The sequence below is a fragment of the Mobula birostris genome, chromosome 17 (assembly GCF_030028105.1).
Source record: "Mobula birostris isolate sMobBir1 chromosome 17, sMobBir1.hap1, whole genome shotgun sequence".
Lineage (NCBI taxonomy): Eukaryota > Metazoa > Chordata > Chondrichthyes > Myliobatiformes > Myliobatidae > Mobula > Mobula birostris.
Genome location: NC_092386.1, coordinates 46,290,195 through 46,308,802, shown reverse-complemented (window position 1 = coordinate 46,308,802; position 18,608 = coordinate 46,290,195). Strand labels below are relative to the sequence as shown.

The 18,608-nt window shown below is 40.6% G+C and overlaps 1 protein-coding gene across 1 annotated transcript; it reads left to right on the top strand.

Annotated features, from left to right (window-relative positions):
- The first annotated feature begins 2,016 nt into the window (after positions 1 to 2,016).
- znf367 (zinc finger protein 367) lies at positions 2,017 to 17,524 on the top strand. The gene is made up of 5 exons (XM_072281089.1): positions 2,017 to 2,366; positions 7,083 to 7,233; positions 11,341 to 11,460; positions 12,185 to 12,323; positions 13,774 to 17,524. Exons 1-5 carry the CDS (start codon positions 2,103 to 2,105, stop codon positions 13,994 to 13,996), a joined length of 897 nt encoding a protein of 298 aa, XP_072137190.1. The 5' UTR covers positions 2,017 to 2,102; the 3' UTR covers positions 13,997 to 17,524.
- The last annotated feature ends 1,084 nt before the right edge of the window (positions 17,525 to 18,608 follow it).

The following is an 18,608-nucleotide window of genomic DNA, read 5'->3' as shown; positions in this document are numbered from 1 at the left end:
AAAGCCAGCTGGATTTGAACTCGGGACCCCTCATCCCAAAGTCTGGCACAGATGCCACTACGCCACCAGCCGGGTCCATTTTTTATTAGTATGTATTGCAAATTACTGCTGCTGTACAGCAACAAATTTCACGACACTTCAGGCTACTTGTATCGTGTAGGAATTTGGAGAAACAAATGAACATTTTTTTGAATATGTGTTTAATTGCATTAAGCTGCTGACACTAAACTAAAAATGTTTTGTTGATGGTTTTCATTTGTACTCAGTGTCTGAGGCTTCTCACTTAAGTGTCCAACAATAATTAGAATCAGAATCAGGTTTATTATCACCGGCAAGTGACGTGAAATTTGTTAACTTAGCAGCAGCAGTTCAATGCAATACATAATCTAGCAGAGAGAGAGAAAAAAATAAATAAAACATAATAATAAATAAACAATTAAATCAATTAATGTATATTGAATAGATTTTTTAAAAAGTGCAAAAACAGAAATACTGTATATTATTAAAAGTGAAGTCAGCCAGCATTGATGGATTTCAAAGCAGCATGCAGGCTAGAAGAACTCAGCAGGCCAGACAGCATCTATGGAAAAGAGCAAGCTGTTCTTGTTTCGGGCTGAGACCCTTCATCAGGACTGAATGTAGCAGTCTGCTCTTGCCATATCATTGGGACAACAAACAGCATCACCTTCCAAGTACCTCTGAGCCAAGCTTTAAGATTGACAGCACATGTTGTGCATCAAATGTGAGGAGCCCAGGCCTTACCCTGGTAGCCAATTTTACATCCAAATTAGAGCTCACAGGCTTTCTTAATGAGAGGAGTCATGTTCCGTCTTTGAGATTTAAGTGTATACTTGCCACAAATATAACAGAAAGTATTGTGGCTGTTGCAACATTGGCAAGACATTCTGCTATCACAAATACTGAAAATATAGTGACTTTATTATGAGTACACACAATATGCCTTGTGCGTAGACCATGTGCATCAACGTGATCGCAAACTGATCACGTAGCCTTTCTAAAACCTGTCCCGCCATACAGCATTCTGCTTGCCTAAGCATGCAGACATGCCTGGACAAGATAGAAAACTTTTCAGCTAGCGTTGTGTGCAACATTTTAATTGAAATAACAAATATAGGCAATTTCAAAAAAACAGTGCCTGATAGGGAAATTTCATGGTGATTTTCATCATCAACAGCCCAAAATCTACATGATACACCCAAAAGTATTCAGGAAGCAAAATCTTTGTTGTCAAGTGTAATTAATTAGTGTTGAAATGGATCCACACACTATTACATTGGTCTAAGACCAAGTTTAATAGACAAAATGCAAATTCTAAAAAAAATCTTGTAACTACCATATCAAGGATGCGGAAAGGAAGTACTATTTTGTAGAGTATAAATGGCAACGTAGTGTAAACCAAACCAGCTACTGTATCATGTTTTTCTTCAGGTTGTCACTATCTGCACTACAGTACATTGCTTTGATCCCGCGCATTGCAGCTGAATTGTGTATTAATACGAAAATGATTTGTGAACTTGGCTTTATTTTATCCCCACTTAGATTTGGTACAACACGTAAAATCAAAACAAGCACAGTAACAGGAAATATTAATTGATCTACGGGTGCAATTGTTACTTCATGTACATGGTTATACAAAAAGTCGTTGTCCATCACGAATTTGCTTGAGATACATTGGCGAAACTGAGGTTCAGATACTAATTTCACAAACTAGTATAGCTATCTCTTTAACAAAAACAAATGACAACAGAAAATGCTGGGACTCCTCAGGCAGCCGAACAGCAGATGATGAACTCATTCGCAAGAAGACGTTATAACTGCTGGCGGGTAAAGACCCGAGCTCGGCCAATGAACGGAGCGCGCTCGCCGCTGATTGGCTGAGCCCGGCGGACCGGCGCGTGAATGGAGCTGCCAATCATTCATTATGACGTGGAGGGAGCCGGAGCGGCTTTCGGTTGGTCTCTGCAGAAAGGGCGGGAAATGCTTAAACGCGGGAATCTCTGCTCGAGCCGCCACTCGGTCGCCGCGAGTTTATTTATTTATTTTCAATATTTTTCCGTCTGTCTTTGCGCACCGTCGTCGCAATGGCAGAAAACCAGATCGCCTGCGGTTCTCCCAAGCGCGTCTCTGTCATTAAAACCACGCCGATTAAGCCCAAACGCATGGATGTGACGCCCACCAGCCCCGGATTCAGCGATTTCATGGTGTACCCGTGGAAGTGGGGTGAGAACGCGCACAATGTCACCCTCAGCCCCGGCGCCTCCTTCACCGGGAACGGCGGCAGGGACTCCCAGCGTGGTCCAGCCGGAGCCGCGGCTCTCGATCGGGAACTTGAGCATCTCTCGCAGGTCAGTAAGAGGCAGAGCCTGTACGCGTCAGCCCACTTGTTGGAAAGACTTTTGTTTTTGGTTGCGCAGTCGCTCGCTTTTAGTTTCTCGCTCGCCTATTGCTAGTTTAGGCTTCTGTGGTTTTATTTTTGCATGCTTCGCTATTTTTAAATATGTGAAACATCTTGCTTTGCGGCGAGGGGCAGCCGCTAATGTTTGTTGTGGAGTTGCCTGGTTCAGATTGGCGCGCATTTGCCTATCGCTAACTGTCTGTGGCTCCGGCGGGGACGTAAACAGAGCGGGGGAGGCGTCTGCGGGAGATCGGCGGCCGGGCGCTCGCTGCTTTCTCCTCGCCAAGTGACTTTGTCGTCTGTAATGGACCGACTGATTTTTTTTTTGTGTGTGTGTTGTGATCTACGTTTGATTTTCTCTCTCTCCGCCGGGGTGCAGAAATTAAATGAATGAAATCACTTCCTGGAGAGCTTGTCAGTGCTCCAGCGCGCCAAAAAGACGTAACTTCCTCCCGCCGGGTGCTTTAAGGCCACCCACGCGCGCTCGGGGAAGTGGTGTGGATTGTTTACAATCCTCTCGACACGCTGTTGAGGTTGTGTGACAACGAGAATTGGTAAACCGCACAAGATTTGTTTCACTTCATTTTCAAAGGAGCACCTGATCTTATTTCATAGTGACGTTTAATTCTATACTTTAGGTACAGTAATACATAGTTGGATTGATGTTGAATTCCACACAGTTTTAAAGGAGTGTGCTGCAGTTAGCAGCATCATGCACTCAGGCTTAAACTGACTGCTATTACTGCTCACATTTCCCAACTAGCACGTTTGTCGTATCTGCTGCCTTGCCCTGTAAAAGTTCAGCAATTGACATCAGCCATGGGGTAAAAAGTAAATTTATTATCAAAGTAAACCTATTCTCTTATGAGTTGATTAAGTTCCAAATTAATGCACGTGTTGAAAAGTTAATTCAGAGAGTTCTTGTTAGGGGGGTTTGTAATTTGCTATCCTGGCCAAAAGGGGAGAGCAGCCCTCACCCCTCACCTTCCTGAAGTTGAGGGAAAGACTGATATCATGACACCATGCTGCTTGGGTCTATCCCCCTTTCTGCATGCTAACTCATTGTTACCTGACAGTTATAGCGAACTAATGATGGGAGAGGCTTGTTAATATAAAATGTGAAAGGGGGGAAGAGAACAATGAATTAGAAAGTAAATGAGGATCATGAAGAACCTCTGGCAGACAGAATTAAGGTAAAATTGAAGGTGATCTGTAGGTAAATTGAGGGCGTGAGAACAAGCAGGGAAAAGGTTGTGTCCATTAGTGACAACATCATCCATCTAAGCATGGAACCAGAAGGGAATACTTCTCATCAGAATTCACAAAGGAAGCAGACTTTGTAGTTGGAGAATTTGGTGCAGGGGTGAGGAAAGTTTATTGCTGGCCTCAGGATTTAGGATTTATCTTAGGTGTCTGCCAAAGGCAAAGGAAAATATGGCTCTGGTTGAGATGTTTACTGGTTATGAGTTATGACTGGTGAGCAACAAATGTCCCCACCCCCCCACCCCCGTCTTTTTCAAGGAAGACAGTAAGTAAAAGCCTGGTAACCATGGAACAGTAAGTTTAACATCATTGGTAGAGAAGGTACTGGAGAAAATTCTGAGGGAAACGATCAATCATTTGGAAAGGCAAGTGCTGATCAGAAATGGCTATTTCAGCTTTGTCAAAGGCAGATCTTCTCTGACCATTATGGTTGAATTCTTTGACAAGGTAACAAGTTGTATTGACTGGGCACTAGATGTGATTTACATGGACTTCAGTAAAGACTTTGACATAGACCCACGTGGGATAATGGTTCAAACGGTTAAGCCCAGAGGGATTCAATATTGGCTTAGTACCAGGGTTGAGGTAAGACGTTTTGTGATTGAATGCCTGTGTCTTCTGGAGCCCCACACTGAACGTTATTGCGATCCTTCCTGTTATAATGTGTGAGTGACTCGAAGCTTGGAGTTTTTGGTTGTGTGAAAGGTAGAGTTAGGCTGCAGAGAGATAGAGATGTGTATAAAATGGAAGCTAAGAGTTCAATCCAAACAAATACAAGGTAATGCATTTGGGAACACTAATGAGGCTTGGACATATAAATGGTTGAATTGCGGGGAGTGTTGAGTAACGGGGAGTCCTTTCGAGTTCCAGCGTAGTTCCTTGAAGGTGGCAACAGTAACAGGCGATGTCGTTAGGAAGGCTTGTAGACTACTGACCTTCATCAGCCGGGCATTGAACACAGTAGTGTGATTGGGTTCCAACTTCATTAAGATGTAGCCCGACCTCAGCTGATGTACTGTGTACACCTTATATTTCTACCTAGGGTGTCTAATACTATTGTACAGTACTCCAGTAATTTTATATATGTTGCACTGTACTGCTGCTGCATATAGTAAAGAAAAACAAATTTTATGATGTATATGAGTGATGATAAACCTGATTCTGATCTGGGCCTCTATTGTGAACTGAGTTTGAGTGGGAAGGGGACAGAAAAAGGAGAATCGTGGTTAGGAAGGGGGGAAAGAGCAGGAAGCACCAGAGACATTCTGTAATGATCAATAAACCAATTCTTTAGAATCAAAATGACCTTGACTGGTGTCTCAGGGCTGGGTTTCTCTGCACCCGTGCCACTCCCTGTCCCTGGCACTCCTCTGACACCTGGCCCACATCCCTCCCGCGATGCTCCACTCTGCTCTCACCAGATTTACAAACTCGCTGTCAGCTTCACGTTGACGAATACAGTACTCTGCACCCTAGCTATATACTGTAATGTGCCTAAGTACTGTATAACTAGAGGACTTGGATTTTGGGCAAGGGAAAGAGATTCAAAAGGGATGTGAAGAAAACCACCTTCACCTCCTAGATAGTAGTAAGTAACTCAATTCCACTGCAGACAGTAGTTAAAGCTGGGATTCTGATTGCAATGGTGGTGTTTCTAAATGAATGCTTGATAGGTAGGTGCTTTGTAGATTGCAACCAAAATTACTGTCGCAATAGCATTACAAATACACAGATAAACAAATATTAGAAGAGAAGTAAGAAAGAATTAAAAGTTACCTCAGTCTATCAGGATCACTACTTCCCCAGCTATAGGTTGACTCATAGAGCCTAATGGCCGAGGGTAAGAATTACCTCGTACAGCACACTTTGGAGCAGTACAGTTGTCCTGAGGGCCAGACGAATGGTGACCATGTACTTAAACAGATTAATGTCCATTGTTATTTTGCAGTATTGCTGGCCAGTACAAAATCAAATGAAAGAAACACGCTAAGTAGCATTAAGACAGGGTTATAGACTCTAAGTCCTTTAAGTATGTGAGTCTACACCTGGATGATAGACTTGAGTGGAATGGAGCACCAACACAGACGCTGTGTACAAGAGGGGCCAGAGTCGCCTCTACTTCCTGAGGAGACTGAGGTCCTTTGGAGTATGCAGGCCTCTCCTTCACATTCTACCAGTCTGTTGTCGCCAGTACAATCTTCTATGTGGTGGTGTGCTCAGGCAATGGCATCAACACAGGTGATGCCAACAGGCTCAATAAACTGATTAGGAAAGCTGGTTCTGTTACAGGAATCAAACTGGACACACTGGAGACTGTGGTAGAAGAAAGGACCCTACGGAATATCTTGGCAATTCTGGACAGTGTTTCTCACCCTTTGCATGCCACCATGGCTGCACAGAGGAGCACTTTTAGTAATAGACTAAGACAACTGCGCTACTCCAAAGAGTGCTATATGTGGTCATTTTTACTCTCGGCCATTAGGCTTCATAAGGAGTCAACCTATAGCCCCCCCCCCCCACCATTAAGCTGTGTGAGGTAACTTTTTAAAAATTCTTTCTACTTCTCATCTGAGAGATAGATATTTCTACACTTGTAATGCTACTGTGACACTGTGATTTCCTTTAGGATCAATAAATCATCTATCTAAACACATGAAGCTACCGTAATGTGCTGACGCCACGCACGGCACACGCCAGTGAAATGTTTGGGCATAGAGGGTTATGGACCGAGTGCTGGGAGAAGGGGTTAGTATGGAAGAATGGCCACTGGCTTGTGTGATTGTGTTGGGCTGAATGGCCTATTTCTATTTTGCACAGTTCTATGATTCCTCAATAATGAGGCTGGACTGAAGCACGTTCACAATAGGAATATTCGACATTGAGTCAAAGGAAAAATTTAAAGTCCAAAATCTTAATCAAAGGAACAACTAAGGAGCATCTTAAAGGAGACTGGTCAGAATTTGGGTGCACAGGAGCGTAGCTGCTCTAAATGGACCTGCCTTTGAGACTTCTGTTTCCCTTGTTTAACTCCTTATGCAGAAATTTGTATTTGTAGGTTGAGCAAGCAGTAAGAAGTGAGTCCTTTTCAATAACACTGAGCTACAGTTCAAGATTAAGTCTGTTTAATACCCTTGCACAAACTTAAATGTTCACCCTCTATCCTCTGCTGAACTGTGTAAGATTGGTTACTGGCTTGGACCCTATTAGAGGACAAAGTCTGTTGTGTACACTTCCCAGAACTCCAGAATGGTTTCTTTAATGGGCTTTCGAAAATAAATCATGGTGTTGAAGGGATTGTACAGACCAGTATCGTTACCATCTTGGGACACTGGTTTCTTGCAACATACTTTCAGAATTAATTAAAGATTAAATTTTTAATCTGGATCTGGGTGCCTTGTTGTAGGATGGAACAAGACGCGGCCGCCCAAGAGCAGAGCTAATCCGTGATCTCATAAATGAGGGTGAGCACTCTTCGAGCAGAATCCGCTGCAATACTTGTAACCGAGTGTTTCCCCGTGAGAAGTCCTTGCAAGCGCACAAGAGAACGCACACGGGTAAGATGTAATACATTGGATGAGTCCATGACATCAGTGAGGTTATATTTATTAAGATCTTGTAACAATAAAATTGAGGTTACTCAGTGGAATGCAGGGAGGATGAGGAAGTTGGAAAGCCAAGTTTGAAGTGCTTATAAGGCTGTTTGAAATGTCTTAACGAGCTGAAAGCAGTTCCAGATAACGAGAATCTGCTGTGGGAACACCAGCTGCACAACCTAACTGAGTAAGAGATTTCGTACAGTATTAATGAAATGTCTCAGCGAGGGAGGATCTTGCTATTTTTCATTTGGCCATTTCAAGGTTAAACATTAGAACATACAGTAATAAGAAAGAAGTTTGTGAACCTTTTACAATTACCTGGTTTTCTGCACTAATTGCTCATAAAATGTGGTATGATCTTCATCTAAGTAAAACACAGTCTGCCTGCATTAATTACACACAAACAATTGTACTTTTCATGTCTTTATTGAACATATTATTTAATCATTCTCAATCATTGCTGGAAAAAGTCTGTAAACCCTTGTATTTAATAACTGGTAGAACCTCCTTTTGCAGCAATCACCTCCACCAAACATTTCGTGTAGCAGCTGAGCAGATTTGCATGACAGTGAGGAGGAATTTTGGACCATTCCTCCATACAAAACTGTTTTAGTTCATCAATATTTCTGGGATACCATGCATGAACAGCCCTGTTCGGGTCATGCCACAACGTATCATTCGGCTTAATGTCTGGACTCTGACTTGGGCATTCCAAAACATGATATATTTTTTTAAACCATTCTGTTGTTGATTTACTCTTGTTTCGGATCATTGTCTTGTTGCATCATTCAACTTCTATTAAGCTTCAGGTGAAGGATTGCTACCCTGACATTCTGTAAAATGTCTTGATACAATTTCAAATTTATTGTTCCCTCAATGATTGCAAGCTGTCCAGGCCCTGAGGCAGCAATGCAGCCCCAAACCACGATGCTCCTTCCACCATACTTTTCTGCCTCGAAGTTCAATTTTTGTTGCATCTTTCTAAGAATGTTATTCTAGAGGTGTTGTGGAACATTCAGGTGGCCTTTTGGAAACTTGAGATGTGCAGCAATGTTTGTTTGTTTTGAAGAGCAATGCTGTCCTCCTGTGAACACCACTCTTGTTCAGTGTTTTTCTTATAATGAACGCACAGAGACTTTTGGTAAATTCTAGAGGTTTCTGCAAGTCTTTTGCTGTTGCCCTTGTGTTCTTTTTCACCTCCTTCAGGTTTGCACATTGTGCTCTTGGTGTGATCTTTGCAGGACGCCCACACCTAGGGAGAGTAGCAAAATGCTGAATTTCTTTCATTTGTAGACAATTTCTCTGACTGTGGCCTGATGAACATTCAGGTCTCAGGTCTTTAGCAATGCTTTTGTTTTCCAGATTCATGCATCTCTACAGTTCTTGTTCTAAGGTCCTCTGAAAGTTGTTTTGATAGAGGCATGGTGCACATAAACCGATCTTTCTTGAGAAGAGCAGAGTCTGCTGGTAACCTGACTTTGTCTTTTTTTATATATGGCAGAGCACCTCTACAACCCGCACTTCCAACCTCATCTCATTGATTGGAACACCTGATTCAAAATAGCTTTTGTAAAAGGTGTTACCCCAGAGGTTCACCTTTTTTTGAACCTAGACTGTGATGGTAGTGGTATACTCAGTGTTAATGAGAAGTACAATTTTGTGTGTGTGCGTGTTATTAGTTTAGGCAGATTGTGTTTGTCCATTATTGTGACTTAAAAGAAGATCAGACCACATTTTATGAAAAATTAGTGCCAAAAATCAGGTAATTGCAAAGGGTTCACAAACTTTTTCTTGCAACTGTATTTACTAAATTTCTGAACAACTGAGCAACTAGAACCAAATGGCCAAACCTTGGTGGGACCTACAAAGGTCCAATGACTCAATTAAACATCAGAGAATATATAAAGTATGCAACCCAAGATCCTTACTCTTCGCAGACATCCACCAAAGCAGAAGAAAAACCGCAAAGAATGAATGACAGAAAACATTAGAACACCAAAGGTTCCTCTCCCTCACCCCCCCAATGCTCAAACAGCAGGAAAAGCATCAACTCTGCTCCCCCGCTGTCCCCAATTGCTCCAGTGAAAGCATCAACCCTCACAACCCACAATGCGAGCAAAGACCATCAAAAACTACTGGAGTCCATCAAAAACTACTGTCCATCCCAACACTTTGACATCTCAGATAGACTGTGTGTGTGTGTGTGTGTGTGTGTGTGTGTCCCCCTCTCCCCCTCTCCCCCTCTCCCCCTCTCCCCCTCTCCCCCTCTCCCCCTCTCCCCCTCTCCCCCTCTCCCCCTCTCCCCCTCTCCCCTTCTCCCCCTCTCCCCCCTTAACAAGGGAGGCAGAGGTATTGTTCCTGCCATGGTGAGAGGGCGATCAACAGCTCGCTGTTTCGATTCAGGTTGCTCAACGAGAACTCACTGCCGTGAAGAACTGAAGTTTGAGTGCTGCTGTAGATTGTGGACCCTGACAGAATCCCAGCCACCTTGAAAAGGAAAGAAAAGACATTAAAAGAGAAGAAATTAAACTTTCATGGATGGACTGTAAGAATTTGCCCAGATCTGAAAAAACCTCTGGCACCATCTTTAGGTCCTCCCACTCCCACTAGGTTGAAGGCTAACTTGATTATAGATTAAATTGTGATCAATGTCAGCTAGAATCTAACCTCGGTCTCGTGTGAAAGAGACAGTACCTGGCTAGAATACATTCATGTACTTGGTACTGATAAAGATCACTAGCATATGTGTGTTCTGCAAAAATTTAGAATGAGCAGGATGACCTAGCATCTGTTTGTATTCATACATCCAAGCAGTAAAGCTGTAGTTTTAAATTTTGGACAAGTAAAGTTTATTGCTCTTAACTATGTTGTTATCAAGTTAATTGACACAAGAATGTCTTTGACTCCATTGAAGATGAAATCTTGCACAACAAATTAATGGCAAACTGATGTAACACTCACTTTTGTACTTCTATCCTCAAATGTTATCGTCAAAATCTGACCATCGGGAAATTGCAAGTTATGCCATCTGTTCACTACTTGGTAGCAAATTACAGAAATTAATGCATTTATCAGTAAACATTATATGGCTGTTTCCCACCTGACTTTAATGCAATCTTTATTATGATTCAGTTTTACTTTAAACTGTATTGTTAGTTATTGAATTATTATTCTGACACCAGAGCTGTTATCAAAATAAATAATTTTAAATCTGGATTTCAAAAATGCCAGTCAATAATATTCAGTAATCTTGACTAATTTATAGGAAAACCTGTTTTCTGCTGCTACTTTCATTGCAACTGTTTGTACGTGTACTTGTGCATATAATAGTAAGTGTAACTTTGATATATTGTGGCTGATCAAATAATGTGCTGTTTTATTAATCTTAGAGTATTGTAACAGTAAATCTTTTGTTAAAGAGTATTTGGATACTTGGTGGGAACTCTTTCAGGTAGATTGGAATTGGTTTATTATTGTCAAATGTACTGAGGTACAGTGAAAAGCTCGTCTTTCATACTGTTCATACAGATCAGATCAGGGCTTTGAGGTAGTGCAAGTAAACCAATAAAATGAAGAATAAAGTGCTCTTCTTGTCATGGTCTGTTCCATTTTGCCTTTGGCCGTATTTAATGTGGAACAGATCAAAATGTCACTGATCAGAGCTAAGTGACCATTATGACACTGGAGGATGTGTAACGAAAGGCAAGTCCGAAAGTCTCTGTTTTTACTTTGGACAAACCACATGATGTTTCAGCATAATCAGAAATGCATACCCTTCAAGTTTAAAAATAAAAACAAAATGTTGGAATCAACAGTGAGCTCCCAACTACATCTTAGTGTCAAATATCTGTCAACTGTTATGAGACTATGTCAAATTTAATTAGCATCATTATGATTTGTTTTGTAGCATATCTATAAACCTTGTAAATGCAAGTTATTTGCTTGTAGATGAGCTAATTAGTATCATTTTTACCAGAGGTCCTGGAAATTCTTTGTGTTTCTTTTTCCTTTGAGCAATAGAGAAAAGTTTAAATTTTAATGTTCTGTACTGTGGGTTTCTTATAGGTGAAAGACCTTATTTATGTGACTATCCGAACTGTGGGAAAGCATTTGTTCAGAGTGGCCAATTAAAAACTCACCAGCGCCTTCACACTGGGGAAAAGCCATTTGTTTGCTCTGAAACTGGTAAGCTGGTAAACTCCTCTTGTGCCCTGAGTCCTGCATGATGAGCAGCTTGTGCCTCTTAGGTTAGACAGATCAATCATTTGATAAGTTGATTATTTGGGAAGTTCCTATAAGCATGACACCACTAGCTACATAACTACGTATGCTGGTTACCATGGCCAGTAATGATGTACCAAGTGTGTTGTTTCTGGTTTGTAATGTTATTACATTGTTCTCTGCATTGAAGCCCAGTATGTTGTATTGAGACACGCTTGATGTTGTGACCAGTTTCTGCCCTGTGGAGCTTTCCCTGCATTTGTTATTTTGCACTGGAAGAGCAAAGGCCAAATTTTGTTGGGCATTAATGCGGGGTCTTGATGAGCCTTTTGGATAATATGACTGCACACTGATAGAGATGAATTTGAAGATCAAAAGAATTTTTCACAAGTCTGATCTCCTAATTTGAAATGAATTGACTTATTTCTTACATCAGAGACATGAGGTGTAAAAATCTTTGTTACATCTCCATCTAAATGAGCTATTTATAGTAATTTATAATAAATAGTATAATTTAGTGCTTCCAGCGAATCCAGTGAAGTGGAGAGCTGCTGCAAATGAAGTGCAGACGCAACATCTATAACAAATTGTTTGAAATGGGGGGGGGGGTGAAATTCTTCAGCCTTATTCTGTATGAGGGTGTGTGATTTCTCACTAAGACAAGCTCCATCTCTTGGTTTCTGTACAGGCTGTGGGAGCAGGTTCACACATGCCAACCGTCATTGTACCAAGCATCCTTACGCACGCTTGCGGAGGGACGAAGTGTCCAATGGTGCCACCAAGACGCAGGCCGCGGACAATGACGCTGTTGCAGAGTGGCTGACAAAGTGAGTACATTCAGAAGTTGTGTTCTGGAGTTTCTACTAATAATCTAATAGTACACTTAGTTAAGGTCTGCTTTGATGCATTCCTTGCAAAAATATTTTATTTGTTTTAGATTTGTTAAAGAATCCATGGGCTTTTGTCCTGTTGTTTTGGAAGAAGCTCAGTGGTTGGAAGGGAAAGAACAACATGTTAGACAACTGTTTCTTTCAGAATTAGATGCCATGCGCATCTGTTGCGGAATGTACCCCATCCCATGTTTTTCCAATAATATCAGGATTAGTCTTTGTATCATTGGAGGATTGAGATTAATTTTGCAGCTTTACGGATTTTATGGACACCCAGCAGAACAGATACAGTTTGTCAGGCAAGTTGTGGTTTATTTCTGTTGCATTTGGCAGTACATTAATGTTGAATATAATGAAGAGAGATAGAAATCATCACATTTATTTGAAAGGGGCACCTGCATATGTTTTGCATTTTTGACTTCCAGAAACATTTGGAAGGATGGCATGAAAGGTTACTGCACATTACAAAGCCTAAACATTGCTGGAAGATTGGTTAATAGAAAAAAGTAGATTTTCAAATAGTCTTGTCTGAACAAGATTGTTGATTAGGGCTGGGGGAGGTGCAGAATTGTTGCTGGGGCCTTCTTAGTTGGTGATATATTAATAACTTGGATAAAGGGACTGAGTGTAGTGCATTTTCAAGGATAGGCTATAAGGAGGCGATCTTGCAATGTTACATAGAATAAGTTTGACAAAAGATAATAAATTGATTACCATGAGGGGAAATGAGCAGTCTGAATCTTTTTGGGAAGCAGGCAGAAAGGCAGAGTCTTACTTAGGTGGTGCTTGAGAAATTTAGGCATCCTTGGATTAGAAGCATAAAATTAGCAACCAAGTAATTCAGTAATTTGAATATTGGCCTTTTATTGTAGGAGGAAAGGAGCACAAGAGCAGTTAAAGCTTATGCAGTGTTTTGATGGGAGCAGACCAGAAGGATTGCGTACAGTTTTGGGTTACATTGCAGGAAGGAACTGATTGGAAGCAGTGCATTGCATTGTCAGTTTGACTGGAGATTTGTCTTGTGGAGGAACTTTAAACTGCCTGGAATCTTGAAGGCAGCTGATCACACTAAATTCCTAATGAAGCTTGACAAAGTGACTGGTTCCCCTATTGGCGAAGTCTCATACAATCCCAGGAGAAAAGATTGATGTTTAAGGGTGTGATTAGGAAGGATTTATTCTGAGTTTTAATTAATTGATATATTTATTTACTGGAATTCCCTACTCCCTGAAGCTATCAGTGGAAACCAGTGTAATAGGGAAAGGGTTTTGAAGATTGGTTTACAAGAGAGCTTTTCTTTGGTCATTGGCATTCTGCAAGAGGCAGTACGGCCTTCTGATCCTCTTGCAATAGAAATGCTGAATTTCATAATGTTATTCTCCTGCAGATACTGGGAGATGCGAGAACAGCGCATGCCCTCCGTTAAGAACACAGGCCGGAAGGCTGACCAGGAGCAGCAGGATCCCATGGAGTTCATCCAGTCTGACGAAGATGAGGACGAAGAAAAAAATGGGCCACATGCTGCCGCACGCCGCCGTATGCAAGAGCAACGAGAGCGGCTACATGGTGCCCTTGCTCTCATTGAGCTGGCAAACTTAACTGAAGCATAGTTGCTCCAGTAGATATGATGCAATGCATGTATCTCATGAAGGGAACTGTCTGTGGACTAGTGCACGGGCAGAAGGAATGCACTAATCCACCAGGCGGAAGGAATGCACCTTATATTTTGCTTTTTAATAGGCTGCTATTATGTAGAATTTAAGATGATGATGAATGTTGTTGCCCTTGGTTAAAGGAGCACAAGTGTTATGCACTTTTTGTCCAGAAGAAGTTTATATAAAGTTTTAGTTCGGTGGAATGTTGCAGAGTTTTGAAAGATAAGATAATGTAGAGCAGGGAAGAGTAGAGAACCTGCTAGTGCCACATTCTAGCTATTGCAAGAATATACAACTTGCATTTGTAGTACAAAATTCGCACTGTTTGATGACATGTTAGATACGCAGTGCCTTTGTGAGATCCATCTTGCAAATCTAGCTTCTAGTAAACTTCAGTATCTACTTAGCAACAGCAAACTGTAGTTTTAAAAGAAAAAGAGAATGCTAACTAGTATTTGAAACAAAAAATATTTTCAGAAGGAACACTTAAAAGTGCAGCATGACCCTTTTCAGAAGGTAACTGAAGCTGTGGAGTCCTTTCCCTGCCAATGGTTGAAGTTTGGATTTTCAGCATTCAGGTTATTTTGTTTCTTGTGTCAAACAAAATCCTGTTCTGTTCCAACAGGAACTTATGTTTTTTTTTCTCCCCAGCAATCCTTTAAAATGCACTGTTCATGATCTACTTGAGAACCACTTGGAAGGGTACTGGAGTGATTTTATTTTTCCCGTCAATAGATGTCTTGATTTATTGGGGAACAAGTCATTCACTAGATATGGGAATTGAGTAAGTTTGACTAAATGGGAACCACTTTAACATGTATTCTCATAAACCACCAGTACAGTAGCAAGCTCTGAATACTTATATAAAAGTACCATATCCTTGTAGATTCATACTGTAGGGTGAAGCATTAGTACCACTGAGCCCTTGTTTTATAATAGCCCAGCTGATTATGCTGATTACTTTGAATTTTGGAAAGAATAATCACTCAGTTTTGTTGCAGCAAATATTTGAAATGAGTTTTTGCCCCCTCAGTGGTGTTGGGAGAATTTGTAACATCTAATCAGGGATGGTTATAATTGAACATTGGCACTTGTATAGTTGCTGAAGGCAAGTGCTGCTGAAGTAGAAGTGAGAGCATAGCACTGGATTTGTTCTTTTTAGAGCACTATAAGTACAGAGGCACAATACTTCTGTGCAAAACATAAGACAAATTGCACCTTTTGCGTGTTTATAAATACAACCTGTATTCCATCAAATGGACTTGAGCAATCCTGTGAGATCTGGATCTTGATTTAAGGCAATGGCATGACAAAAAAATTGCAGGATTTGTTGTATTTGACTATGTGCATTGTGACTTTTATTAAATTGTAGATAACAATTTAGCAAGTACTTGAAACAGTGAAGATATTACTTTCTAAACAAAACAAGTTGTCTACCTTAATTTGATTAGTGAAAATGCAAGCTGAGGGCTCTGCAAGAGAAATGTGGCACTCATTAATTTAAGTTGTTAGTCAAGTTTGTACCAGGTGATTTTTGGTGATGGAAGAAGTTTTGTTGACTTTCATGTTGGCAACACTACATTGTATTGCTGTGTGTCTGTAGTTTAATATAGTCTTTGCAGTTTTGTAGCTTGCAGTTATTAAAATTTAACAAGAAAACATTATGTCCTCTTTGTTGGACAGCTTCAGTTTGTTTTACCATAATTCAATATTCTCTACCTTGTGCTTTCTGGTAAAATATTTAGTTGCTGCATGAAATTTAAAATTTGCTAAGTTGAAAAGCTTGACATGCAGTCATACCCTATCAGCTGTCATTGTTGCATAGATTTTGCACCAACAGTTTTTGCAGCATCGACTGAAGCAACTGAGACTGAATGAATCTGCCATTTTTCAACAATAAAGAGCAGCAGTATAGCCTTGGTGTCCATACATTGGGGTTTTCTGTTTTTCTAAAACTATTATGCCAATCAGATTCTGTTTAAATGCCCTTTATCAGTTAATTAGATTTTGTTGTGTGTAATTGAAAGTTATTTATTTTAGATTAGCATTGGATGTAGCTGATGCCATTTCAATGTGTATTTTATGTAGAAGCTGTTCTATACGTGGAGATATATAAACTCAGTTTGTTGGAAGCTAAATATCACGGTACAGTGGCAGATGCTGTAGTTAGGTGAATGCTAACTCTTAAAGGCAAGCATTGCCACAATGGCCAGAAGCTTGAATTGCTCCTTGTTCTTACCATGTCATGCATACAAGCTGGGAGCAAAGTGCTTAGGATTTAACAGGGAAACCATGTAATAACTTTTCAAGTTTTCTATAGTTCTGGAAGGTATTGTGGGTTCATTCAACTTTTAATTGGTGAAAGAAGTTGGAGGTAGAATGGATTTCCAAATGAGAGTGCCTTCCCTGAGAGGAAGCTGCGTGTTTTCCCCCTTAATTTTGTTGTTAAAACAAATTGTAACATTCAATTGACTTGTGACCAATTCAAATTTAAACAGATTTGTGTAACTGAGGAAAACCTGTAAAGTTATGTTAACATCACTGACTTGTAAGGTTGTTTGTCACCTGCCCTTGCTAAGCTAAAGACTGGTGTGCTTTGTTTGTACATTAATATGGTATTACTACTAAAGTTGATTGACATCTCTAGCACCCCCGCCTTCCATTGCTCCTCACGCTGCTAAGTAATCGGTTTTGTCATTAGCAATGTGTACAATCCTCTACCTAAACCCACCTCCATGCTTCTCCTCTCTAGGCTGGAACCATTCCCTTTCCCCTTTCTGTCCTTTGGCCCATGTTTGCTTTTTGGGGTGCCTCAGAATCTCAGTGCATCACATGAATTCCCCAAATGATTTTGAAGGTCTACATTTCCTCATTTCTACTGATTACAGAGCCTTATATTTTGCATTGCATAGCACCACCCAGTGGTTCTGCCTTCAAAAATACGAAATAACTAACTTTGGAAAGCCACTGAATTTCAAAGATTGAAAGGATTTGGGGAATAGTTAATGTTCATTGTTGGGCCAGTCCTTCCTTGACGGTGAGCTTTCTTCACTACACTTCCACAAATCTAAATCCAAGTTGATGTTTGAAATGTCACTGTAAAAAGGAATGCTGGAAGATAGTATGAGTTGGGGGGGGGGTGAAGAAGAAGAAGAAGAATGAGAAGACGTTCATTCTATGTTTTGAAATAACGTGGGATTTAATTTTAGACTTAAAAGTATGTATGTTTTGCACTTTGTTTTAACGATATTTCTGGTTGGATTGTTTTTTTTATCTTTGTTCTTGAATGATATAAGTGAAATCCATAATTCTCTTATTCTTCCAATCTTTTGTATTTTAATAATCCCTTGTGGTGTGACCGATTAACAATGCTTTAAGCTATTTCAGAGTGAGGTTTGTCACCAGCTTGAATTCATTCTGGCTTCCTTTATTGAGCATCCTGGTAAATCTGCTGAATTTTTGATCAGTACTCTAAATAAATATTGGTAGTGCTATAAAGTTGTTGTATTTTTCCTTTGAGTTGTATTTAATCTAACCATGCTAAATTTTGCATTGCATGGCTGTAACCCTGGAGAAAGTGAATGCAATGATAGTCAGCTTCCAGAATTCTATAGATTATGACACAGTTCCAATAGATCGGAGTATGGTAACTGTTATCTCAATTCTTTTTGGAAATGATCAGAAAATAAGGAGAGGGAAACGGGAAAACAGTATATTGGTTAGGTTAACATCAAGGGTGGGAAAATGTTGGAGGATGTTTGTGAAGGAGGTGATAATAGTACACTTGGAAAATAATGGGATTAGACAAAGTCAACCTAGTGTTAGACAAACCTGGAGATTTATTTTTAAGGATATAACTGGTAAAATAGATCAGGAAGAACCAGAAGATGTGGTGTATGCTGAAAAGTCCTAATTTGGGTTATTACACAACATTAAAGCAAATGGCACTTCTGGTAATTTAATGACATGGACTGAAAGCTGGCTGACAGGAAACAGAATGGGGAAATCACAGGTCTTTTCAGAGTGATGGGCAGCAACTAGTGTGGTATCACAGGAATCAGTGCTTAAGCCTCAATGATTTGGATAAGGAAGTCAAATGTGACATTTCTAAATTCGTCCATCGCTAAACTGGGTGAAATTACAAATTGTGAGGAAGATGCAAAGAAGCCCTAAGGCAGCTTGGATTGTGAGGGTTGACAACAAGAACACAATTGGTCTAGTTTACCAGGAATACACGTGAAGGCATTAACTTTTAGGAATAAAAATGTGATGTAATGATTAAAGCATGCATAAACGGCATTGAGCTGACAGCGATGCAGGTGGATGCTTCCCTGGTATGGATTCTTGATTACCTGACTGGCAGACCACAGTACGTGTGCTTGCAACACTGTGTGTCTGACAGAGTGGTCAGCAGCACTGGGGCTCCACAGGGGACTGTCTAGTCTCCCTTTCTCTTCACCATTTACACCTCGGACTTCAACTACTGCACAGAGTCTTGTCATCTTCGGAAGTTTTCGTATGACTCTGCCATAGTTGGATGCCTCAGCAAGGGGGATGAGGTTGAGTA